Source organism: Symphodus melops, assembly GCF_947650265.1.
Source record: "Symphodus melops genome assembly, chromosome: 1".
Lineage (NCBI taxonomy): Eukaryota > Metazoa > Chordata > Actinopteri > Labriformes > Labridae > Symphodus > Symphodus melops.
The window spans coordinates 38,871,136-38,897,324 of NC_136691.1; the positions used below are offsets into that span (position 1 = coordinate 38,871,136).

The 26,189-nt window shown below is 41.8% G+C and overlaps 3 protein-coding genes across 5 annotated transcripts in view; 2 read left to right on the forward strand and 1 right to left on the reverse strand.

Annotated features, from left to right (window-relative positions):
• The window catches only part of adgra2 (adhesion G protein-coupled receptor A2), a 36,763-nt gene extending 32,527 nt beyond the window's left edge, over positions 1-4,236 (forward strand). For all 3 annotated transcript variants that reach the window (XM_079352041.1, XM_079352042.1, XM_079352043.1), the window contains 6 exons: positions 358-566; positions 645-772; positions 864-987; positions 1,070-1,218; positions 1,902-1,991; positions 2,132-4,236. In XM_079352041.1, the coding sequence (XP_079208167.1) occupies positions 358-566; positions 645-772; positions 864-987; positions 1,070-1,218; positions 1,902-1,991; positions 2,132-3,548 (2,117 nt within the window). In that variant the 3' untranslated portion in view covers positions 3,549-4,236. The remainder of the gene's footprint in view (positions 1-357; positions 567-644; positions 773-863; positions 988-1,069; positions 1,219-1,901; positions 1,992-2,131) is intronic.
• Positions 4,237-5,536: 1,300 nt separating this feature from the next.
• Positions 5,537-21,130, forward strand: rab11fip1a (RAB11 family interacting protein 1 (class I) a). Its single transcript, XM_079351760.1, has 6 exons — positions 5,537-6,541; positions 13,290-13,726; positions 13,858-14,761; positions 16,388-18,109; positions 18,407-18,503; positions 19,597-21,130. Exons 1-6 carry the CDS (start codon positions 6,192-6,194, stop codon positions 19,795-19,797), a joined length of 3,711 nt encoding a protein of 1,236 aa, XP_079207886.1. The 5' UTR covers positions 5,537-6,191; the 3' UTR covers positions 19,798-21,130.
• A 2,211-nt stretch (positions 21,131-23,341) lies between these two features.
• Positions 23,342-26,004, reverse strand: prlhr2a (prolactin releasing hormone receptor 2a; the record flags this gene model as incomplete). Its single annotated transcript, XM_079367138.1, has 2 exons — positions 23,342-24,775; positions 25,538-26,004. The coding sequence occupies 2 exons, from the start codon at positions 26,002-26,004 to the stop codon at positions 24,139-24,141; spliced, it is 1,104 nt and encodes a 367-aa protein (XP_079223264.1). The 3' UTR covers positions 23,342-24,138.
• Between the last annotated feature and the right edge of the window lie 185 nt (positions 26,005-26,189).

A 26,189-nucleotide genomic window follows, 5' to 3' on the forward strand; every position in this document is an offset into this window, starting at 1 on the left:
TATCAAAGCAACTTGTATTTTGCAGATTTGTCATTAGTAAGTATAAACTTATTTTAAAAAAAGTTGTCTGATTTATTTGAGCTATGAGGCAATTTTGCCAATATTTGAGTTGCAGAAACTCATTAAGTTTATTGTTTGATTAGTTTGCATCACAATGGACTAATCTTTCAATATAAAGCCTCCAGCATGACTTACTTTTCCTTTCAGTGCTCTTTAAAACACACCAGTTATCAGTACCAGTGCAGGTTTTGTCATTTCTTTCTTTTGTTAGTTTATTAGTTAGTTTATTAGGTGTCCCCTTAGGGAAATTCTTTTTCACAGTTTCATAGATTCTCATGGTACCTCTTTCCATGACAGACGGCTGCAGAATGTGGAACCATTCAGAGCCCATCTGGGTGTCGCTTCGCCACTTGTCCCCTGGTTCAGATGCTGTGGCAGCCCAGTGGAGCCTGAGGAAGCTGGAGAAACAGGGAAGCTGGAGCCAGGAGGGCTGTCAGCTGGTCCACAGTGACAGCAGCATCTCCACCATGCGATGCTCTCTGCTCAGCAACTATGCTGTTCTTCAGGTAGGTTGGCCTTGAGATATTTATTTGTTATTTGTTTAGGAGCACAAAAGGTTAAATGACACTGATCATTTCTTCTAGGAGGTGCCTGACTTTCCCAACTCCACAACCATGTCTGTTAGGGTGCTCCACCCTGTGGTGTATGCCAATACTGCGCTGCTCCTCCTCTGCCTCTTCACCATCATCATCACACACATACTACACCACAGGTACTTTTGGGAATGAGCACAAACAGACTCATGCTTCGGCTTTTCATTTGTTTAATTTCCTCATTATATTGGTTTTTTTTGCCACTTACAGTACTATTCACATATCAAGAAAGAGCTGGCATACATTACTGAATACCTGCTTCCATATCGCCATGACAACAGCTATATACGCTGGAGGCATAAGTTTGACCAGCTACCCGGTGGTCTGCCAAGCAGTAAGTTCTGATTTTAAACTTCTTTTCTCATTTAGAAGTGGAATATCAGCCTGATTTCTTATCAAAGTGTACAATGTGACAGGTGGGCATTGCTCTGCACTACTCTTCTCTGTCAACCCTGCTGTGGATCGGCGTCAGTGCCAGGGTCCTCTACAAAGAGGCTGTGTGGAGAATACCTCGGCAGCCAGAGGGAGAGTCTCCTGCTCCACCCACTCAGCGACCTATGCTCAGGTCAGTCAGCACAGCTCACCTTCACCCACTTCTTGCAGTTGGAGATTGCCGTTTGCTGTCACCACCGTAGATGTTTTAGACAGATTGTGTGGTCTTACGCACGGCCACCCACGCCGTGCGCTATCAAAGTGAGCCATTGTACGCCAGAATCTTGGATGGACATAACAGAGTATTGATGTAAGGCGCAGAAAAGCTGGACTAAGAGAGGGGGAGGGGAGGAATGTATGAAACCGACTTAGCAAAAGCAGAGGGGGTTCATCATAAATCTGAGCATGATGGTTCAAGGGGTGAACTGTCTTTCCAAATCTATCCCTCTTTTTCAGCTCCCCCTACCCCTAAGATTTTGAAGTTGCAGAAATGTTGCCATTGACCTAACCGACTCTCCCACCCTTTCTTAGCTGCATACTTGAACACATGGACATGGTCAGCAATAAATCACAGGCTTCTGGAGCCCATACTGACCCTTCTAACACTCTGCCCACTAGAACAGTGGAGGATCACACAGATTACGGACAGACCGAGAGACACAAAAATGCAAAGAGAAAAAAGATACTGACAAGTACACTTTGAAAACATTGTAGCAGTTAAAGGTCAAACAGCATCCTGCAGAACAAACAAGAACTTCTCACTTTTATCCTCTCAAGCTGGGAAATTGTGTTTGATATATGTTTCTGTTATTCAAGGTTCTATTTGATCGCGGGTGGAGTTCCTCTTATCATTTGTGGGATCACTGCAGCTGTCAATGTCAACAACTATGGAGACAACAGCCCTTAGTAAGTACTTCTGCTTTTAAAGTTGAGCCATTTTGACTTTTGACTTTGTGTTGTTTTTGTTTGGTGAATTGAATACTTCACAGACGCCTCCTTGTTTTGCACTGACCCTCCTGACATTTTTTTTTTTTTGCCTTTTGCAGCTGCTGGCTCTTGTGGCGCCCTAGTCTAGGGTCTTTCTTTGTCCCTGCTGGCTTGGTGGTGTTGGTGACCTGGATCTATTTCCTGTGCACTGGGGTCCGCCTCAGGCACAGGGTGGCCAAAGAATGCACAGGAACCACCCTCTCTACCCCTGTGACTGAAAGCCAGCCTGCACTGGCAGGAAGCAATAGCCTCCTCTCCACAGACTCTGTGGTGGGGCCAATGAGTCCTGTTGTAACCCCGGAAGACCAATACTCCTTGAAGACACAGTTTTTGGTGCTGGTGTCAACTCACTTTCTGTTTGTGGCTCTGTGGTGTTGTGGAGCCATGGCGATGTGGCTGACCGGACGCACCAGCTTGTTGTTTAGCAGTCTTTATGGGATAACTGCCACAGTTTTGGGGGTGTTTCTGGTGGTGCATCACTGCTTTAGACGCCTGGATGTGCAGGCTTCATGGCTTGCATGTTGTCTAGGTTACCGCAACTCCCAACCCATGTCAACCTACACACACACCTGCACCACTGGGAGTGGAGTGCAGACCTCAGAGCAGGGATCACAGCTTTTCATCAACTGCCATCCACCTGCTGAGTCTCATAATTCCTCATCAGCTCGGTCATCATCCACACCTAGTGGAATCAGCAGCGTGGGCCCCGGACCCTGCAAGCTCACCAACTTGCTGCAGGTGTCACAAGACAATCCAAACAACAACACCCGTGTGCCAGCAGGCAACAATACCAGCACCAGTACTGACAACATCACCAAGCCCACAAACAATGTCCTGCCCATCATTAACTCTGCTGTCCCAGTGCACCCCCAGAGGAGGAAAGTGGGGAGCAGAACTAAACAAGGAAGCAGTCAGTACCACCATCGAGGGGAAGGCAGGGGTCATTATCGCCTCAAAGCTCTAAGGACTGCAGGAGGGGGCAGCCTGGGAGCTTTAGGACCTTCTGGGTTAGATCACCTTAGTTCTTCACATGTGGTTTACAAACAGGCCACCAGTGAGAATGGCAGCCTCCATCACAGCCTCTCAGAGACCCAGGCAAGCCCACTGACCAATGGGAAACATGTTGGAGAGTCAGTGGTGACAAGTCCCTCAGAGGGGAGTGACGGGGGCAGCAGCGGGAGCCGAAAACCCTTTCCCCTGCTGCCCTCTATGGCCAGCAGAGCAGCCATGCACGGAGCTCAGAGACGGTATGCCAGCAGAGACAATTTGAAACTTGCAGCTGCTGCAGAGCGAGAAACTAAGCGCTGCTCCTACCCTTTGAACAGTGTCACCACAACTGTGCCAGGGGCTGCTGCTCCAAACGGTACCTTGAAAAACTCAGTGCTGGAGCTGGAGCAGGACATGAGTGGAACTGACCAATCACAGAGCTCCGTTGGGATGAAGAGTGGTTTGTGGAAAAGTGAAACCACAGTCTAACCTATTTTTATATGTGAACTTCTATGCATGACCTTAATGGACTCTTCAAATGACTGGGTTATGTTTTAATGGTCTCTTGATAATTATGATTATATAATTTAAGATATAAAATCTTGGAGGCATCCAGGACCCTAAACTGGTACTTTTGCCTCTGTAGCATTTTAAATAGTTTGCTGTGAAATGGTAAGAGTTATACGCAGGTTTTCCATTGTCATTTTCAAAAATGAGATACTCATTTATTGTATTCATTTCACAATAAAATGTACAAGATACCTCTGAAATTAGCATATGATGTTGATTTTGGATGTCTTATGAAAGCTTTAATGTTTTAATAATGATTTGTCTATGCATATCAAATATAGCATGAAAAGGAATACAAGATGGTCCATTTCCAAAGTTCAGCTTTCGGCGTTTACCCTGATCTGTGGACAACCTTACCTTTTAATTGCTTCAAATAATTGTGTGCTTATGTGTGTGTGTGTGTGTGTGTGTGTGTGTGTGTGTGTGTGTGTGTGTGTGTGTGTGTGTGTGTGTGTGTGTGTGTGTGTGTGTGTGTGTGTGTGTGTGTGTGTGTGTCTGTGAGAGAGAGTTTGTGTGTGTCTGTGTGTAGCCTGTAAACAAATACAGTGAGTGTGTTATTGCATCTGTGTGGCTGAACATGGACTATAAAGCTATGCAAGCAATTTGATTGATGAATATTCATTTTCTCACTCCCATCAGCACTGACTTAGCTTTCCATAACAATTACAAAAGAAGTAATATAAGGGAAGAGAGACAAGTTGATGGCTTTCTCTCATGCAGTCACCTTATTCAATTCTCACTTCAAGCTGACATATTGGACTGCAACCTCCAGATGGTAGAGAAAGTTTTCAGTCTTTTTCAGAAATTTTAAAATGTTTGCATTTTTAAAAAGTAAACATCACAATAATATAAAAGATGTAATAACTAAAAAAACAAACTTAAAATTGTATCCAACAGTGGTTTTTATGTACCATTGCTAAACCAAGAAATACTGATACATTCCGATCACGTCTTTTTTATTAAAGTAAGTCAATTGCCTTTGCATTTTTGTTTACTTATAAAGAGCATACTTCTCCTTAAAGAGAATTTGATAGAAGTTCAGGAAATAATGCAAACAGGAAGTTGTGTGTCTACTATGCAGCTCATTGTCAGGGCTTTTTGCCAATTGTTCTTTGAGAGGAAGTTTTGTGACATCAGTACATACTGTGTTTTGTTACTCCTGGGACTTTTACAATGTTCAGTCTGTTGTGCTGGTGTCTATGTGTGCACTATGAGCTTTTTGATATGTCCTGAATATAAGGTATTCAGGATGTAAAATCCAAAGACGTTTAATCTTTGCCCTGTGACCATGACTCATATGGAACATCTCATGGAAAACAAATATAAACATTGAGATATATTTGCCTTGTTCTTGATTCAGTATGAATTCCAGAGTTATCATCGTCAGGCGCTTTATGTGTCTGGGGTCTGTGGAAACTGTTAATGGCCATGGTTCAGTACAATGGTGATTGTTATACAAAAGGCATATATATTATTTTATATTAATAACATCCCATATGGGAGTGTTTGGGCAAGTAAGACAAACCAATTGCTTATTTGATGTTGTTTAGACATCTTTAAAAGCCTTGTTTTTTTTATTTTTCTCTAAAAGATTTAGCCAGTGATGTACACTCTGTCCATAAGCTTACACAAACCCATGAATTGTTATGAATCTCTCTCATTTAAAAAGAAAACGTTATTTGTCCCACTGGAGCCAGACCTATTATGGCATAATAATAACATAGCTGTTTTGCTAAAACATCATAGTGAGAAAAAAGAAAGAAGATTAAGTTATTTGGCATTAAATCAATTATTTAGGAATGACTCTGTATTTGTACATTAATTATATTAGTTAAGATTCCTCTAACACACAACACTGAAGGCTTATTACATTTTAATGTTTCATGACATTTGTACTTTAGTGATATATTGTTTCAAGAAACCTCAACAATTTGTTACAGTTATAGACCCAAAAGCTAAGTGATGAACATTAGTTGTGAAGCCAACGTCTGCTCCTCGTCCTGAATTGTTATGGTCATCTTATCGAAGTCTTCAGCTACTCGATAAAACGGATCCCTGATCAGCGACTACAATGCTGTTTAACGGTCTGTAATGTCGAAACGCCTTCCTCCTGCACTGTCCAATCAAGACCGGGACTTTGATAATTGTCGTTAACCTAAGCCAATCAGGAGGAGCTGTGTAGAGTATGGGTGGGAACTTACAACATCAGGGAAGTAAATAGTTTTACTAAACGGAGACGATGCAGGGCAAGGGAAAGGAATTAGTAACACAGCAGGTCGTCTTCTACTGGCTGGTAATAGTTTTATGTTGTTTATCCTAGATTTAACACAACTAAAGTGGTTATTAGGGGCTTGAATAGATTACTTAAGAAGAGGGGACCGAAGTATTACGACATCAACCTGAGCTTCCTGGACTGAAGTCGAGCTAGGTAACCTAAAACCTCACACCGCAGAGGACGCCGCAAGAGGAAACGTAGAGAGGTTAACCAACAACCAGACGTAGACAGATATCGTAAAAGATAACTAGGATTAACTTTTTAAAAGGTTTTAAAGGACTTCCGCGATGTCTCTGGCCAACCAGAGCCAGCAGTGGTTTCCTACGAGTGTCCAGGTAACGGTGCATCAGGCTCGTAACCTGCGGGCGAAGGGCAAGAATGGCTGCAACGACGCCTATGCCATCATGCAGGTGGCGAAAGACAAGTTTTCAACCTCCGTGGCCGAGAAAAGCGTCGCTCCAGTGTGGAAGGAAGAGGCTTCCTTTGACCTGCCACTCTTCCACCCGGGAAACGCTGAACGCTGCACCCTGTACATCATCGTCATGCACCGGGCTCATGTGGGGCTCGACAAGTTCCTGGGTCAGGCTGCGGTGAACCTGCTGGATCTCCATGACAACAATTCTCGCAAAAAGACAGAGTGAGTGCACTGTTATGAAGGCGGAGGAGGATACAGAGCCTCTCATAACACAGGGTGTTTGATCTCTGTGTGTTAGTGTACATTTAAAACATTGTATTTTGGGTCTGCTCAAAATGCAGCTTCCATTTTGGTCTTGTTTATTCAGTGTAGGATTACGCCTGATATCTAAAACACCTTTTCTAGTATGACAGCAGTTTACAGATACACGATACAGCAGTCCAGAACTACTTGACTTGAGGCTACATCTCTTTCTTTGAAACTATCCTGACCCCTTTTCTGTGCCCCGGAGTATTTAAGAATACGGATCAACTTTATTGATCACCCACTGGGGGAAATTTTGTTATGTATTTATTGCTGAATAATCCCCTGCAGCACAGCAATAGGTGCAAGACTTACCCCACTATTTGGGGCTGACATAGAGTTTATGCATCTGAAAAATGTCCATTACCAGAGTATCTCAGTCCTTCTGTACCTCAATTTTTAATACTTAAGATTAACCCATCGACAAAGGTCAACTACGCTTAAGTCACAGTTCATTGATACAAATCCCTTTACTTCTAGACCTTTTAAAAACACGTGGACAACACTTAACATTGAGTTTCCTCCTTTTTAAAAGTATAACAAAAATCTGCAGTGGATCATTTTATTGATCATGATATCTGTAGTTTTAATTGTCCTTACAATAGTAGTCAGTTATACCGTAATTTAGTGCTTTGCTACTTCACACATCATCTTTGAATTGACGTCAGTTTAAGACAGTGCGTACTGTACTTGGCATGGTTAAACTGTTCCCTTTTTTTGTACAAAAAAAAACTAATGTTCAAAAGAGACAACAGCTCAGTTTGATGTGTGTTGTTAATCTGTTCTCTTGACTAACCCTTTATGGAAGGAAATTGGATGAGTAAACTTTGAAATCTTTCAGTCTTCAAGCTTAGAAAGAGTAGGAGTATCATCTGGTTGTGTCTGAAATTGGCATTTACTCTAATGACTCATTTTTCAGAAAAGCTTTAGTTTGCTAATGATTAGCCTAGGTCAAACACACAGCACTTTAAAAAAGGTCACTAAACAAAAATGTCCTCACAGAGATAGAGTCTCACCCTCCCTTCTCGTATCACAGTCTGAGACCAAATACAGAAGCTAGGATTGTGGGAAAACATACTAACATAAGTCAGATCACTTCCTTGTCTTCTCCCTCTCTGTTGGACCAACCCTTACCTTTGTGTGACACTTTGACTTTTTAAACACGCATGGAGTCAAGTCTGTCACTCGCCTTATAATACACAGCTATGTGGGAATTATTTTCTCACATTGCTGCTGTTAATCCTGAGTAGATTCTTCTGGGCTATTTACAAGTGAACAACACGGCGTCTACCATGCACACCCAGATATGTTAAATGACTCAGAATGACATCTGCGGTTTTACATAGTGTGGGTGTGACGCGGGTGTAACAGACATCAAAACAAAACATTGTACTAGCGTTAAATCTGTATTTACGCGCGCCCTCTTATATAATTGGATTTATAAAAACAAAGATGATTTAATAAAGACTTGTAGAACTGTTTCCCACACTGGCAAAACTTTGTAAACGGGGCCTCTTATTCGGAAACAACCTTGTTTAAGGCTGAGTGTTGTGCTCGGTCATCCCTTAACTAAAGGCAGTACGAGTATGACCTCATTCACTTCTTTACTGTACTTTCATATCTGAAACGTTATCTTGTGTTTTCTCAGGACGTTTTTACTGTACACTTTAATGACAAAGTTCAGTCTTTACACCCTGCTTTCTCTCTCTCTCTCTCTCTCTCTCTCTCTCTCTCTCTCTCTCTCTCTCTCTCTCTCTGAGTGTTGCCTTCATGGCCTCCTCCCTCTGTCTCCTTCAGGAGCCAGTATGCAGTCTGGGTATTGGATGTTGCTGGTTTGGCATTGAAGCGTGGGGGGTGTTAGATTACCATCCCAGAGGCCAGCTGAGCTGATGCAGGTTTTGACATTGAGGTCTTTGTTTTCCTGATAAAAAAGAAGCTCTACTGTTGCTATAACACAAAATAGTGTTTTAGAGACCAAATAGGGTTATACTGGAGGGGTATCCGTTTTTAGTTTGTACGAGAACACAGTCATATCCATTACTGTCACAGATTATCAGGCATTGAAATAGAGAACATCTAATGAATGAATGGACGTAGCCATCATAAGAATGGCTACCTATTATTTTACAGTCAGTAAACATGTTCTTTTCCGGGCTGGATATTGACTTACAGCTGTTGAGCCTGTTCTCCTCACATGAATTCACTCGACACCTGTGACAGTGTTTTGTAAACAAAAAGCATAGCAGTGAAAGGAAAAAACATATCTTGCCCTGAAGTATTGTTTTTAACCAACTTAAGATAAACTGTCAAAATAATTCACTACTATCAAACAGAATAAGTTCCAGTGGTCAGTGGATGTGTTAATATCTTAGAGGAAGTTATTTTTGTTTTACACAACTAACACAGCCTCATATTATTGGCTGAACCTATTCTGGTGTCCACTCACAGGCTAAACACACACTCTGCTGTTAATCATTAAACATGAAACAGAAAAAGTGCCTTTGACGGTTGAGTGAGTGAACTTGCCCAGCAGGACTGGTGACAGCATGCACCGGGCACGGCTCTTTATCCCTGCACAAACCAAACAGAACGTGTACACCCTGTTGTTCAGTTAATAACCAGAACTAGGCTTTGTCTCTGAACAAAGTGAGCTGCAAGACCAGAGCAACCAGCCGTTTCCTTGTTGGCTATAGAACATAGTTGTTGTGCTCTCACTAGTTAGCAGTTGATTGTCTTGGCACGCTGGGTTCAGGGAGGGAGGTGAGGAATGTTTGAATTAGGCTCACACTAACTGTCATTACATCACACACTGTACAGCGCCTCCCTACATGTTTGAAAGTGTTTGAGGAATGTTGGTTCACTCCCATACTTCTTTCCTGGCTGTTATTGTTATCCTCTGAAGAACGCGTGAGGATGTCTGCCACAGAGAACTTAAATGACCAATGAAATTTGCAGCAGTAAACGCCACATGAACTGTTCGCTGTCTCGTTAATGACAAAACATGTCATACCTCAGTTTATCACTTACACTATGAGATTTGTAAGGCCTAAATGTCATTCGTTGACCTTTTAACAACTTTTGATCTCTCACACACACACACACACACACACACACACACACACACACGCAGCAAAGTCAGTGTTTATGTCACCCGATCTGTGATGCATTTAATAACCACATCTTTCTCCAAATTTAAAATAGCCACCTGAAACTGTCAGTTTATGTTTTAATTATGCATATGTCCTCAAAAAAGGCATTCCAGTTTCTCTTTGTAACATTTCTCTTTTTGTGTCAGGGTGCAGGTGGGGTTGTGTGGGGGGAGAGGGCGGAGCTTGAAGCCTAACCTATCCGGGGTGTGCTCGAGCTTTCCCAGGCCTCTCGTCCTGGCTCAACCTTTTTCTCTGTTCTCTGTCTAACACCTCTCCGCAGACTTCCTTCCTTCCTGTTTCCCCTTCTCTCTCTTTTCGAGGGTCGGATGGAGGAGTTCTTCACTGGGCGCTTGCTTGCCCTTTGATTGGGCGTAGTACACTGAAGCATGCGTTATTTTATTCCTAAATGATCGGTGTGTGAGAATACTGAGCAGGTCAATATTAGTCAGGCCACGTAATTCTGCGGTTGTACACGACCAACGGAGATTTCACGACTCTCTTCCAGCCGCAGAAGGGATTTATTTACAGCCCATCTCAAGAGGCTGTTACTTTTCTTGACACCTCGCTGTCCATTACTAAACCCCAACTGAAGAGTTATTTTTCTCACAGAGGTGGAAACTTTCTTTCCACCATCAGTCGCAGCGTCTAATGTCACTCTCTGACATATGAATGCTGGATGTCCAGACAAACTTGCTGTGGAAGGATAATTGTTTCAGGGTACAAAAAGGAAAACAAATTTAGGGTTGAATGTAAATGAGATGTTTTTGGCAAATTCAGAAGACAGGGCAGAAAAGCATTTCCAACTTCGTCTGTGAATGCAGTCAATATTTATAGCTTTAGTAACAAACGTGAACAACCGACAGACAAAAACAATAACAACAGTTGTGTTGTGTGCACTTGGTATTAGAAATAAACATAGCATGTTAAAGCAGATTGCGGCATCAATGTGATACAGAGTAATTTTGCAACAAAGACCAGATGTGCTTTCAGCGAAAACTTTGTGTTACAATTCTACAATTCACTTAGCCACACAAACATCAGAGAGTAAGTCCAACACAGGCAGCAATAAGGTTGCATTAGTCTGTTGTGTTGAGCTGTCTGAGTAGTGGTGAATCAGTGAACTCTACGCACAGAAATGTGTGAGCAGTGGTAAATATCATCGTGGGGAACAGTTGGAAGTCTCAGCTGTGGAACGAAGGAGTTCAAAAGGGGAAATGCTTTTCATAATGGGCACCTCTGGCACAGTGTTAGTCCAGCTAACAATAGCAAGGCTTTCATTGTACAAGCAGGAAGCGCCTGCATGTAATGGCTCTAATTGGTTGTTTTGGCATGGTTTTAGAGCGGGCTCTCCAGAACACTCGTACCTTTCCCTAGCAGACAATAAGAGTTGATCCTGTTGAACAGGGGGCAGCCATAACAAAGCCGTGATTGTCAGGCTTCATCTGCTGTTGGCATGGAGCTCTAAACAGGAACTGGAACAGGCCATGCACTAGTTAGTGACACCTATCAGACTCAGGTCTGACAAGACTTAGCAGACTAACTACAGACCTAAAGCTTTTAGAACTTCTGCTCGTAGCCTGCAGAGTCATAGACCAAGCCAGTATGAAATGAACTTAAGATGTCTAGGCTCTCTTGGTTTGTTTTTAAAATAATAATATACAGCAGTCAGTGGGACGTAAGATGCATATGAGGCCTAACTTCAATTAAGGCTTAGGCCTTCAGTCATTATTATATTTATTTGTGATTAATGACTTCTATTGTTTTTAATTGCTGATCCATACTTGTCATAGAAAATGAAGATGCTCACAGTAACAACTTCTCATTAACTTTTTTTACCAAATGAAAATCTTATCATTCCCCCAACGATGTTTTGTAAAACAGCAAATCCACATTTAAGAAGCGCTTCATTCATTGATTCAGTACATTTTGAACAACCCATTTTTATTCTATCTACATTTTTGTCTAATTTAATTTTGCAGTGTTATCCTGCTTTACTGTTGTAACAGTGTAAATTTCTCAGTTTGCAAGATAATTATAGGATAATCTTATCTTTCTTTCTATTACATAAGTTATGTATAAGATAGATAGATAGATAGATAGATAGATACTTTATTGATCCTGAGGGAAATTCAAGGAAAAGGAGCACAAAAAGGAAAACTGGCCCAATGCTGTCACTTTGCTGGTCTACATTCTCCACTAACTGCACCTCTTGTCGTTACTGGAGTATATCTGAATTATTTGACTGATCAGTTCTGGGGCAATGTCCTTCACACACTTAGACAGTAGTTTAATAAATAAGACTTTTATGAAAATGTCAAAGTTTAATAAATTATACTTTTGTTGAATTGTGCAATGATGCCATTTCATTGGTTATGATCCAGTTTATGTAAGGTCTGTTTGTATAATAGTCTTCATTGCTGACATTTCAACTGTACGAAAAAAGTGATCAAATCTGTGTATATGTATAGCTGCGCAACCTGAATTGGTAAACAAGTCTAAAGCAATTCAAATGAGACTGGAATGGTCTTGGACACTTTTCTGTGCTATATGATATTTAGTTTCTGAATTTCCTTCTTATCAATAGTTATTTTAAAATCATTACATGTTTCTTGTTTTTTGAAAAGGTTTTTGCACAGTTTGGAAGTTAGTTTTCAACAACTTTGACCCACTGACCAGTTGCCTATCCAACATCTCCCCAGCCTGTTGTCATAGATGATTTCATCAACAGCAGCTGTCTGGTAGCTCAGACATACATGAAGAAGAAAAATAACAAAATATATCTGAATGAGGCCTTTTCTTCGATTGAAGAAAAAATCCCTGATTTAGAGTCATAAATTAGTTATGTGGGACAGCTGTGGCTCAGTTGGTAGAGTCGTCTCTTGAACGGAAGGTTGTTGGTTCAATCCCAGCCCTTGCAGCTACATGTCCCCACTACTTAACCCCAAATTGCTGCTTTGCCGGCAGCTTATGAATGCGCATAAATAGGATTAGTTACTTCTGATAGTCTCAGTCTCACTACATAGCAGCCATCAGTGTGAATGTTTGTGAATGGTACAGTGTGACCTGCAGTGTAAAAGCTCTTTGAGTAGTCAGAAGATTAGAAAAGCGCTATACAAGCTGAAGTCCATTTGCCATTTATGTCTCATATTTTAATTCTATTTGTATGAGACAGTTGCAGGTTACCTTTTTTTGTTTTAAAAAATAGTTATGTTGATAACTACATAACCTGCCTGGCAATGATCATTTTAAAGTGAATGCATGTTTGTATATCTTTTACAGAACACTGGAAAGAAAATAAAAATTCTAACTGTGGTTCAGTGAAACTGCACTAACCCTAACCCAACCCTGAGATTTAAAGAATGTCCCACTCTATTGCTTTATCCTGTACTTAGAAAAGCTTTTTTATAAGAAGAGGGTTTATGACAATGCAAGACATTTTGAGAGAAATAAAAAAGCTGAGTATTGATTTTTCAGACAACTTCATATATCCTGTTAAAAGAAATGTCTTTCTTTTGCAGTTGGTTCAAGCTGGTGGACAAAAGTGGAAAAGAGGACAAGGAACGTGGGGAGGTGCTGCTAGATATAATCTTTATGAGAAACAACATGTCAGCTAGCATGTTTGACCTTTCTATGCAGGACAAACCGCGCTCCCGCATCTCCAAGCTCAAGGACAAAGTCCGCGGGAAGAAAAAAGATGGCTTTTCGGACTCAGCTTCAGCTATAGTTCCTTCTTCCAGCCAGGTGCTCACTGATAGTGAGGGAGAGCCGGATGCACAGTCACTCAATCAGTTTCCAGGAACAAAGAAGAAATCAAAGCTCAAAACACTGTTTGCTCCCAAATCAAATCTGCAGCGCAACATTTCTCAATCCATGTCTACACTGGGGACCCTTCCTGAGAAGAATTCCTCTCTCAGTGCCAGCCGCTCCTCTGGCCTCAATGTGGACTCTCCTGAAGGTAATTTAACCCCTTTATACTTCCTTTGCATTGTATGTTTACAGTTGTGTGTTTCCTTGCAGCACAGTGAATGTTAAATAATGGTGTTTTGCATGTCAACAATGACATCATGCTTCACTGTTCTACCTCAGGAAAAAAGAAATTCAAACTCCTGGGACACAAGCGATCAGGCAGCTCTGACAGCAAAGTGTCCCAGGGTCCTTTCTCCCTGCTGGGTCGCAACAAGCAGAGCAACAATGACCAGAACAACCTGTGCATCAATGGCAGCCATGTTTATACTGAAGAGGAGTCCAAAAGTGGATCCACCCTCAGTCTGAACAGCTCTGGCCAAGGATCTGTGGAGGACGTCCGCAATCACACCTCTGAAGTCTCTGCAGATGCCCTAAGGAGTGCTCCAGAGTCCACAGATAAGTCAATGCTGGAGCAAAGGCGCCATCTAGAGGAGGAGCAGAGAAGACAGGCAGAAGAAATGCGCATAGCAGAGGCCAAGAGGCTGGAGGAAGAGGAGAAATACAAAGCAGCAGTCAAAAGAGTTCAGGAGGAAGAGGAGCAAAGACTACAGGAGGTAAAGGAGAGAAAGAGACGCTTCCTTGAGGATGAAGCCAAGAGGAAGAAACAGGAGCAAGATGAGGAGAGGAGAAAGCAAGAGGAAGAACTCAGGTTGAAGGAAGCAGCAGAAAAACAGAAGCTTGAGGAGGAGCGTAGCAAATTAGATGAGCAGAAACGACAGGAGGAGGCCTCCATGAGCGACAGGCTTTCCTCTCTGTTTGGAATGATTAAAAAGAAGGAAGAGAAGAAAGAAGAAGTCCCACAGTTTGTCAAAGAGGAGCTGCCTTCGGTCCCTCGTGCTGACACTAATAATCCATTCTCCCACCACATCACCAACCCATTTGAGGACATCTCCCTCAGCTCAGATCCCCAAGTCAGCATCAATGAAAGCCCAGCTGATCATCTGAAATCAAACAGCAACCCAAAACCCCCCTCTGCCATGGTCTTCCTCAACCGCAATACTAAAGTGTCTGCAGTCAAACCCAGGTAGGCTTCCTCATCTTTAATCTGCATGTTTGAACCTTTCCTCCACATGTATCCTCTGAAACTGTGTTAAAGTCAGAATGTCAGCGTTCTGCTGTTACTTGGAGTTGCATAGTTCTTGGACGTCATGGACTGCAATTTAAACACTGCCTTCAATAGGCCTGCAGTGTACAAGCGCATATCGCATGTACATTGAATTCAATAGGGATGGCCTGATACCGATACTGGTATTCGGCATCTATCCGATGCTGTCTTTAAGTACTCGTAAATCTACGCGGCTACAACGGCACGATACCACTTTATGGCGGGCATGCGAGAGGTCAGCGGTGTGGAGATATTTCAGTTGACAGAGTTTGTTAAAGCTAGCAGTGTGGGACAGCTACAGTCAACTTTGTAGCTAACGCTAGAGAAGCAAGAGAAAATTAGACGACCAGCTTGTGATAAAAATAACAAGCTTTTTGGAGCCGAAGTATGACGTTCCCAGCCGTCATCACATCACAGACACCATGTTTGCTACTGTACTCCATCCGAGGTAAAGTACCTGTTTATGTCTGTGTGCCTGCTTGTGTCTGTCTGTCTTTCTGATACTCGGTATCGGTGAGTACCCAAATGTAAGTGCTTGTACTCGGTTTGCACAAAAGTGTCATCGGTGCATTTCTAGAATTCATACAAGAAAAGACTGAACACTCATTTATTAGAAAACAGTTGTTTTTGTTGGTTTTTAACTTTTTTTGTTTTCATTGCACAAGCAAGAGATACACAATGTTTCCCATTATGACGTATCATACACTACACTATATACCAAACCCGAAACTAGGGAATTTCACAACTTTCCATCCTGTTTCTGTTCACATTGGCTCAAACATAGGACTGTCTTGAATTGCCAAAGCTTTGAATTCAACCCCAGGGCTGACAGGCCAGTTGGACCAGTTTGCTCCCTATGCAGATGGGAGTCTGGGTGGGGCTTGTGGGGATGTTGTGGAACAGGTCGTGGGCTGAGCAGAGCTCACAAGAAGTAACTGCGCCACAGTTTGACTTTCTTCAAGGACGTCTTGGGTGATTGGGTTTTACTTTGAGGACTTTTTTACAGTTGTTTTTTGCACCGGATGTTTCATATTTGCTTCATGATGGTAAGAGGCTTGTGTTTGCGGTTGATATTGATGTCACAGTAGTCATTGACTTCTATAATTTTTTGATAGATAGCAGATAGTCATCTAGGTACAGTATTTAAAGGGAGTTTTATAGTGTAGTCGTTACATATTGATGGTGCTCTGCATAGAATAATCTATGTATGATCATGTTAAAGCAGGAATGTCACATCGTCCGCTTCTTATACTTGTGAGTCAAATGTGGGTGGTTCAAGCTAAAAATAGAATCAGCTACTACGAGACATGAATGTAGAAAGCCTCTTTGGTCAGTTGGCTTATGATATTGAACTATGGCAGCTTTATGGAGTGCAGATTTGTAATGAGCAGTGATCAGTTAAAGTATGTAAAGGCTTATTATGAATTTATAGATTTTTGTTGACGTGTGATTCAAGCTAAAATGGTGATGGGTTGTACCTTGATGGAAATGACCTCAAGTGGTGGTCACACTGACCTATAGGCCTTTGTTTTCACTCTTTGGCAGATCCCCTCAGTCTCTGGAGTCTGAACCTACTGACTCCCAATCCCCCAGTCAACCAAGTCCTTCCCCAGTCATCTCTGAGCCACTTCTCTCTAGTGTCCAGTCTGAGTCCCCTGACACTGTCTTCAGCCTAAACTCATCATTCAACCCTCCAAACTTAAGTGAAAGCCAGTCAAGTTCCCCTTGTGGCAGCACAGAGGATTTGTCCTCTGTGGGATCTTCACCCACCATGGCAGATAAGAAGAAAAGAGCCCCCTTGCCCCCCTCACATGACACCCAAACTGGAGGAAATCGCTTAGCCATCAGAGAGCTCAACAATCCTGCCTATGTAGATGGACCATCACAAGGCAACAAACAGACTTTACCACTTCCTGATTATGAGACCCTTTTTCCTCAGAAGAGACATGGAGTGCAAGGCCACACTCGATGGGACCACATAATTGCAGAGGTCAACCAGAGAAGCAGAGAACCCATGCCTGAGTTAATTGGCCCAGAAATGAGTGTGGATGGTCCAGAGGAGCCGCAATCCAATCGAAGGTCTTCGCACACACAGGAGAGTCCTGCTATGATTCTTTATCAGACACATGAAACAAAACCTGTGTCTTCAAAAAAAGCAGCGGCCCCAGCTCCCCCTAGGTCAGAGGCACTTAAGCCCCCACGATCCATCACAGATTCCACTCAGAGACAGACCCAGAATTCTTCAAATCAATCTGTCATAACGCCTAATCGGTCTCCAGTACCATTGCCTGTAAACATTGACATTTCAAAAAGAGAAAGTCTTTCATCAGTCCCCAGAGATGGAGAAAGAAAGGTGCTGCCCCCAACACCTACGGTAGTCAGTTCAACCAGACCAACCAGCCAAATAGTCTCAGACAGAACACCGCAAGATGATCAAAGACAAGCAAAAGTCATTGCGAACAAAGAGCCACCCACAGCCAAACCCAGACAGAGAGCTAATGACAAAGAGCCAGTGAGGCAAGAAGATTCTGCTGTGACTCCAGTAGTCCAGACTAGCTCAAATATAAGCAGCATGGACAAAAAGAGCAGTCAGACAGCGGAGAACTTTGCAGAGTTCGACCCGTTCCCTAGTACTGAGCTTCTCTCCAACGACCCATGGGCACAGTCAAAGCAGAACAAAGAAGTTGATCTTTTTGCTGCTGGTGTTAAAAAAGACCCAAAACTTGAAGATCGTGGAATAACAGCAGAGGATCTTGATAGCATTTTTAGAAAAGAGAATCCTACAGATCTGTTTGCTAGTTTAAATGGCATTGATTCAAACGGGCGCAGTGAGAACAAAGAAAAAGATGATGTAAGTCCTGGTTTCCTGAGAAGGAATTCCAGCAGGCGAAAACAGACTCCTAGTCCCCTATCATACTTGGATAATAAGACTTCCAAATCTGGAAAAGAACCTGCGACAAAAGAGAACACGTCTACAGCAGCAGCTGACGGAGGCCTTTTCAAAGAAGATGAGTCCTTCACACCAAGACTTGAAGCTGATGTGAAACCGGCAAACTCCCGTTACAGAGAAGGGGATGTATTCGGTGCGGATCCTTTTACTCTAGCCTCCTCACAGCCCCTCTCTGTTGTTACAGAGGAACCAGCAGCTCAGGCAGGAGGTGTGTCTGGGGGAAAGGCACCAGTGAGATCTTGGGTCTCTCCCTCTGAGGTTCAGCCTGTCAGTGCTCAGAATAGCAATGGAGGTGGGCTAGCCTTATCTGCACGCAGGTGAGATTGAACAGGCTGCTTACTAAGTATACATTGGTGGCGTGTTTATGTAGACTATTGAAAAGGTTTTGCTGTTGGTGTCGTATAGGGAGGCAGATGTTGGTGTTGGGACTAACCCTGGGTTTGACTACTTGGAAAACTTGATGACCTGATGATTTCTTGAGCTCCCGTTGAGTTTAATACTAAACATGACGCTTTATTGACAGTGGGAGGACAGGATTTTTTTTTTTTCCTGCTTTGTTTATTTTGTATACTACTCTGTGGGGTTTCTATCATAATGTACACTCTTCCTTACAGACCTCATCCTGTGAAGCCCATGAGCTTAGCTGAGAAGAATGCCTTCAGCAGCTCCGCTGTGAAAGAGATAAAGGACAGCACACCAGGCAAGATTCAGGTAATATGATGTTTACATCATTGATATACTGAGACCCAAACAGACCTGTTGACATATTACATTGCAACTGGGATAATGAGATGTAAAATTAAATGTATTACATTTGATGTGCTAGTTTTTAAATGTTGTATTCTGCTGTTTGTTGCTGTTGCGGATGCAGATGGAATTTCAGGCTCTTCATCTAAAACTGTCGTACATGCCAGCAGAAACTATTTTAGCAACAAACTAGTTAGTTATTATAGATAGATTTTAGTTGCACTATCGATGGGATAGAGATATGATAAACCTTAATTTGCAGTTACTTCTGAGTTCTGCCATTTCATTTTTTTCAGTTCATTCTACATGTGTTGCAGCAGCTGTGTGTTACTTTTTTAATGTAGTTTGAAAAATGGACCATCGACTGATTGCAGCCATGTTCATGATAGTGATTATATAGAGGTCTGCTTCATATAGAGGTTATATGAAGCAGACGCTGCCTCTTTCATGTGAACATGCTGGTTGATAACCAGCTGCATATGATCGTTTAACATGATCTTGTCTGTAAAGGTTAGTGAAGCCAGATAACAGAAAGACGCCCTGGGTATGTGAAGCTTGCTTTATAAAATAGGCCCCTGGTTAGTATGCTATTGCAGGAGGGATAAAGAACTCAAAGGCATTTTAGTATCCTTCCACATAAACTTCTTTTCCTTATTTAAAAGAAACCCATTTGAGATTACACTTAAATATTTTCAGTAACAACTGCCAGCAACAAGGAAAAATGACTTGAAAAAATGTTGAATTTGAAAAAAATTTATCTTTTTTTCTTCAAAATGCGAAGTTTCAGATCACATTCTTAAGTTTCAGTTGTCAACATCCAAAGTGAATCTGCTGAAGGGGTCCATGGGCTGTGTTTAAAAGATTGGAAATACTGAGGGATCAGGTTACATTGTTAAAACAATAAAATATTCAGAAAGCAAGCATCTTTTATATATGGCCTCTACTGAGTTAAAACAAACCTAAAGCCTCTAACAGAGGGAGGTGCACTGAACTAATTCAACCTGGGTGTAGTCATTATATTACATAATGCTGGATAAAACATATTCCCTGTTCACAGGTGGGTGACTCCGTACAAGGCGGACCTTACACCCAGCTGACACAGGAGGAGTTGATCACGCTGGTGGTGAAGCAGCAGACCGACCTGTCCAGAAAGGACGCTAAGATCGTGGAGCTGGAGGAGTACATAGACAACCTGCTGGTCCGCGTCATAGACGAAAAACCCACAATCCTGCAATCTCTCAACTCGAAGCCAGTGTAAGGAGAGTACTGGTGTCCCTGTGTGCTGAGAGATCAGACCTGCATTATGGTCTTTGAGCTAATGCACCTTTTATTGTTTTGCTTCAGAGTCAGGTTTGAGAACACTGGAAAATAATCTCTTATTAAATCCATAACTTCATAACAAGCAAATAAAAAATCTTTAGAAAAAGAGGTAAATGTATTTGTTTGGACACTAAGGTACTGGAATGTTTTCTACATATGTTACATGAAATGATATTCAACATCTTGATTATGAAATCATTTATTCTTTAGCTTTATTTAATAAAGTAATAATGCATGTAAAACACTAGACTTTTAAACTTTTATCTGGCCTTGATTTGACTTAACATCTACATAACCTTATCACCCATTCTGAACTCATGCATCACTTACCAATGCTTAGAAGAATGTAACATCACTCTTATGTATTGTGCTGCAATCACTGAATGAATTTACTTGCACAGCTTTTCTGCAGAGCCTGAATTACAGTTGTGGCCTCTCCAGCTGAGGAAAACTGAGATTGTTTATATAATAAGTGCACATTGAAGTCTTATTTTTGTATTTCCTTCATGTATTTTCCTGCTTTATTTTTATGCCTGTTAACTGGCTTGTATTAGTTTAATGAGAAATGAATAATAGTTCTGTTTGACTCACCACAGTTGAATGTCAGCTGGTCATCCAGTCCTTCAAACTAATATATTGTGCCTATTAAAGCATTACAAAGGTATTCTTTGGTAAAACAGCAATAGATAAAAACAAGCTATCTACTTTGTACTGTACATATTCTGATGAATACAGTAGCTATTGTGTCTTCCATGAGGTTTACTGTATATGTAGCCTGTGCACATACTTTGAAATGATATGCAAGTACAGTAATAATAAAAATCCTACTCTTTTAGTAATAATATGAGATGTTTCAATCCCTGTGATTTTTGTGTTGTATTTATTAAATGAAACCAAGAGGTAATCAAGAATTAGAAATCAGAAAAGTGATAATAGACTATGTGTCAGTCATACACAACCAGCCTTGTCTTTGTATTTGAACAACACTAAGAAATAGACCCTAAATCTCTGCCTTTTTTAAAAGCAATACTCATCTCCAGAATGTACATACCTGTGCCTTCCAAACCTTTTTCATGACCTCCTGTCTCTTTTGCTGAATGTAAACTTGTTGGCTACCTCTCTTCTTTTTGTGGAGTGAGCACTCACAGAATGTGCGGCCTGATGTAATGTGTATTTGTCTGACATGAAGCTACAGCTTGTGTAACACTTCAGAAAGAAGTGATGCAGAGGGGAACGTTTTATTTGAAATAAAGACACTAATTGTTTCACCAGTGTTCGCTTTCACTAATTATTTAAAATGATTCTACATATATATTCATACAAATATATACAGTACGCTATGCTACTCAATAAGTTAGGGATATTGTGAGGTCATCAGGAGGTTTCATAAGGTGTTTGTTTCACTTCAGTGATGTTTGGGATAAGGAGGCAATTGTATTAGGGTGATAGACACCTCATTTAATGTTTTCCTGGTAATGGTCTCACTACGTACAGTGCACCATACATATTGGGGTCAACACCAAACAAATACAAAAAGACGACCCTTTTCATTGTGGCATCAATTTCACTCTGGGGGTATGAAAAGCTGGTATTGTCATTAAGTCATTCCCAGTTCATCATTCAAGCAGCCATGACCACACGATGTCACTTAACGGACGAGCAGCGCCACCTGGCCATAGCGTGCCTTCAGGTCGGTAGCAGACAGTCAGATGTTGCTTGTGAACTAGGTGTGTCTCAAAGTGTCATCAGCAGACTTGAAGCAAGACAGAACTTCTGACAGTGTTGGTGACATACCCAGGAGTGGAGCCCACTGGGGTATCTCAGATCAGGACCTATGCACTCAGACACCGTTATGCTACTGCCACACAGCTGCAGGCCTGTTTACGAGAAGTGAGGCCAGACGACCGTTGCAGGTCCACTGGCACCAAGAAACCACCGTGACCGTTTGCAGTGGGCACACGACCATGTGACCTGAACAATGCAGGAGAGCAACGTATTGACTCTGAACATCATCAGGCTATTTAGGAGCATGAGACGTTGCTGTAAAGCTGTAATTGCGGCAAATGGTGGAAACACCCGCTACTGACTTTGTCAATTTTGTTTTTTTGTGGCTATCTTTGTTATTGTCTAAATTGTTGGGGTAATAAATATTGCACTAATGAAAATGGTGATTCTTCTCATTTATTGTAAGGGAACTATTACTTATTTCATTATTCAGAACATATAGGAAAAGCACTCAAATAACAATATCCCTAACTTATTGTGAGGAGTGTAATGTGGGTAAATATAAATAACAATAAGATTAATTTAAGTGTTTTATACCTGGTAAAAAAAAAGAAGCCATATTGCACATGCTGTATCCAGATGCTCAGTTTCCAGTAAACATCTGTTACATCATATGATATTGGCCATGAGCAAAACTGAATAACAAGCCAGCGTTGCCATGGAAACAAACATTTTATTGTATACAATAGATACATGTCAGGCCCAAGGAACAGAGCAAAGGGCATGTTATTCAAAACCATGTAAGTGGTGCTGACAAACATATGTGACCTACTTAAACAAAAGGTAAGAGAGATGGAACTGATCTTTCAAAAGTAGTGTTTTGTTTTTCTTCTGTCAACAAATCCCATGAAAGAATATATACAAAGAATTGAGCCAATTAGTATACTTATTCCCATTAATCGGTAAGCCTCAGATTTTCACTTGACAACATGATCAGTCACTATGATGAAAGGTAGCACTGTATTTTCCAATCAATTACACATGCATACAAAACAAATCCAAAGCTGAAAATAGTCACAAACTAATTTACAATGTACCGCTGCTTATAATAAAGATAAAGATAGAGAAAATGATTACCAGGACGTCAGCCTTTCTGACAATAACAAAAAAAAAATATTTTGCTCATCCTAAAACAATTTAATCAATTTTTAATCAGACCCATTTAGCTTTTCATTGTCTAAACACAGAAATAGATTAAACATGCTGATTCTGCAAGTCGAAAGGCTTGATGGAAAAAACATCTAAAAAATCGACAAGTTATAAATCAATGTATACAAATTCAGCTGCTCATTGTGACATAAATCTGTAAAAAATCACACAGGGTGGTTCAAACTTAAAGGAGCAATATGAAACTGCCGCAAAATGTTAAAGACTGGTGCTGCAGTCCACATTCAAAGCTTGGACAGAACTGTCTCACCCCGCCCTCTCATTCCTAAAGTTGAAGTGCACGCAGGTTGCCATGTCCCGGACATTAAAGCTTCTGTCTTTAATCATCTTAGCATCTGTCTCAAAACTTTCTGCTAGCACAACCACGTTAGTAGAGCTTTTTAGAAATATGCTGAGGCTATTTAGGTTTGGGTAGAATCATTTATATCCAAACCAGTTCACTTGCCCACTTCCCCAAGGAGCATCCAAAATGGTTGTGGGTGCGTCTTTCAGCCGCCGACCTTCAATTCCACACATGGCATTTTGGCTGCAGTATTTTTCAGAAGCCAGTGCTTCAACATATTTATAGTAATGTTGTGATATAGTCATTTAATTCAGTAGATATCTTACGTAATGGTGGTTTAAAGGACAGCCCCACTTTTACGCATCACAGTATATTCATAGTTCTACTTATAGTGTTTCGGTGCATATGTGAAAAAGAGTTGTATGAAGCCCTAGTAAGAAAAAAGTGTCATGTTTCTGCATTGAGGGTGATGCAAGACTGCTGTGTAACAAGTCTGGCATTGTTGTTTGTGTGTGTTGCTAATATGTCAAACTAGACAGGGAAATGTATTTGACTTTTGGCTTCTAAATCATGGGGGTAAATTATGGCTCCATAATGCTGCTACCTGGAGTCAAAGCTTGATCACCATAGACTTGCTAGTCAAACGCTGCATTACCACAAAACTACCTGAAACTGTAAGTTCCTTGAGCCCCAAAATAGTGCTAAATTTAAGAGCGTCTAAAGACGCGTTAATTACACACATAGTTGACTTGAGCTTAACCTTATCACAGCTTCAAAGTCAAAGTCCAAGAATCAGAAATGCTAAGTACTGCAAGGTCAACTCCAAAGCTCATATGCAGTTGTAAAATACTGCTGCAGAGGATGTTTGGGACTTTACATCAAAGTCCTTGATTAATCCCCATGTAGAGCTGTTGTGGAAACCCAGTTTAACATATCCACCCCAGATTTTGTTTGCATTACCTGAATGTTACCAGACTAAGATGAGTATATGGAAATGTCAAAGAAACGAAAGACCAACCATCAGCATGCTTGAACATCTGAGCTTTACAGAACCATACTGGCTGTGGCACAGTTGTTGGCTGAGATCCCAATGCGACGGCGGCAGGTGAACATTTTGCGCAGCTCAGCCCGGAAGCGGTCGTGCAGCCAGGCATAGAGGAAAGGGTTACAGCAGGATGAGCTCATCGCACACAGGTGACAAAGGAGCTGAATGAGCAGAAAGTAGCGCTTATCAATCAGGTCGATATCAATGTCTCGCAGCACGTTGAACACACTGATGGGCATCCAGCAGACACCAAATGCTGCCACCACCAGGCTCACAAGTCGGAAGGTCTTGCGTTTTCTCAGGCGCTGGGCCTCTGCCTGACTCTGAGTGTGGTGTCCAGGTATGACACAGTTCCTCAGTTTGACAGAGATGCACAAATAGGAGATGCAGAGCGCAGAGAGAGGCAGGACATATGTGATGAAGAGAGTGCTGTATGCGTAAGCCAGCCGCTCTCTTTCTTGGCCCATCCAGAACTCCTCGCAGATGGTGAAGCCCTCGTTCTTAAACTCCACGTGGTAAGTGTGAGCCACAGCTGGAGCCACCAAACCACAGGACAGCAGCCAGATCCCAGACAGAAGGTAGGTGCATGCTAAGATGGAGATGCGCTTTTTCAGAGGATGGACTGTGGCGTAATATCTATGGAGAAACACAGAGGTAGATATTCTCAGTGCTATTATGTATGTAAGTATGTGTCCAAACTGATGGTAATAAAGAAAACATGCAAAACTGGAGTTAAAACCTTGACGACAGAAGAGCAGGATTTACAAGAATTGCTTGATAACAACATTCCATTGACCGCACAGTTGTGAGTCATTTTTTCATAGAGATGGGGAAAGCAACCGAAGCCAAATTGACAGTACCCGAAAGAAACAATTTTCATGAAGTTTCGCAAAAATCAGCCCTGCCACTTTGTGCAAGGTCAAAACACAAAGCTACATGAGCTTCTCGGAAACAGCTTGTTGTTTTGAGTTTGAAACCTTGAAGCCAAGCATTAAAGCGTTCACATTCAGAGAGGTTCAAAGAAAAAAGATATATACAAAGCTGAAGAAGAAGCGCTTCTCAGTTCATTCATCTGCCTTTTCACTGGGTTACTTATACATTGTTGAAGGTTCATTAAACATATTAGATAAGAGGCACTTTAAAGTCTACTTCAGATTTTTCAGATGGGGCATAAATGAGAAGAATTATTCAAAGTGTAATTCCTTTGTTCAAAAGAGTGGCTAGTTATCTGATAATCTTTGACCTTGTAGCTTTAGCACAGCTGATATATATTGATAAATATTATTATAGATGTCAGTGTCAGTAAAATGAAAGATGCATGTTGATGAGGCTCTACAGAATTCCACAGAATTTTCATTCATAGAGTCTGTCTCATTCCTCTGGCTCTTTAAGGCTTACCTGTCCACTCCAATAGCTGTGAGAGTAAAGACAGACACGTACACCGTCACAGGCTGGATCAGGTACACCAGGTAGCACATGAAGCGGCCAAACACCCAGCCGTGGGGGTTAAAGGCGTAGGCCAGCGTGAAGGGCACACAGGTGGCGCACATCAGCATGTCAGAGAAAGCCAGGTTTCCGATGAAGAAGTTGGTGACATTGTGCATCTTGCGAGTGCGGCAAATGACGTACAAGAGGAGGTAGTTCCCAAAAACACCCACCAGTGCCACCAGAGTGTAGCAGGGGATGATTAGCGGCTTAAACGACTGCAGTAGCTCTACGCCCACAAACTGGGGGCTGCTGTGTTTGGAGGAGCTGTTCTGCAGAGCCACTTCGAATACCTGACTGCTGTCTTTACCATTCAGCTCGTGTAACTTCACACAAGGAGACGTTAGCTCAGCTGACCAGCCACTGCCTGTGCCTTCCATTCCCGGGGGGGGGGAGCGGTCAACCTGGAGGATGGAAAGCATGAATAATCTAAGGTTTGCACTGTAAAATACCAAATAATGACAAGAAAAAAAAGGAGGCTGCAGGGTATTCTGGCTAAAAAGGCCCCTTCATTATTATCTTATGTACTGTAAATGCAAAACATGCATTTAAACACTCAAACGAA

Coding starts and splice junctions, on each gene's coding strand:
- rab11fip1a (XM_079351760.1), top strand. CDS start 6,192: ATGTCTCTGGCCAACCAGAGCCAGCAGTGGTTTCCTACGAGTGTCCAG. Junction 14,762..16,387: donor GTGTCTGCAGTCAAACCCAG/GTAGGCTTCCTC, acceptor ACTCTTTGGCAG/ATCCCCTCAGTCTCTGGAGT. Junction 18,504..19,596: donor GCACACCAGGCAAGATTCAG/GTAATATGATGT, acceptor CCCTGTTCACAG/GTGGGTGACTCCGTACAAGG.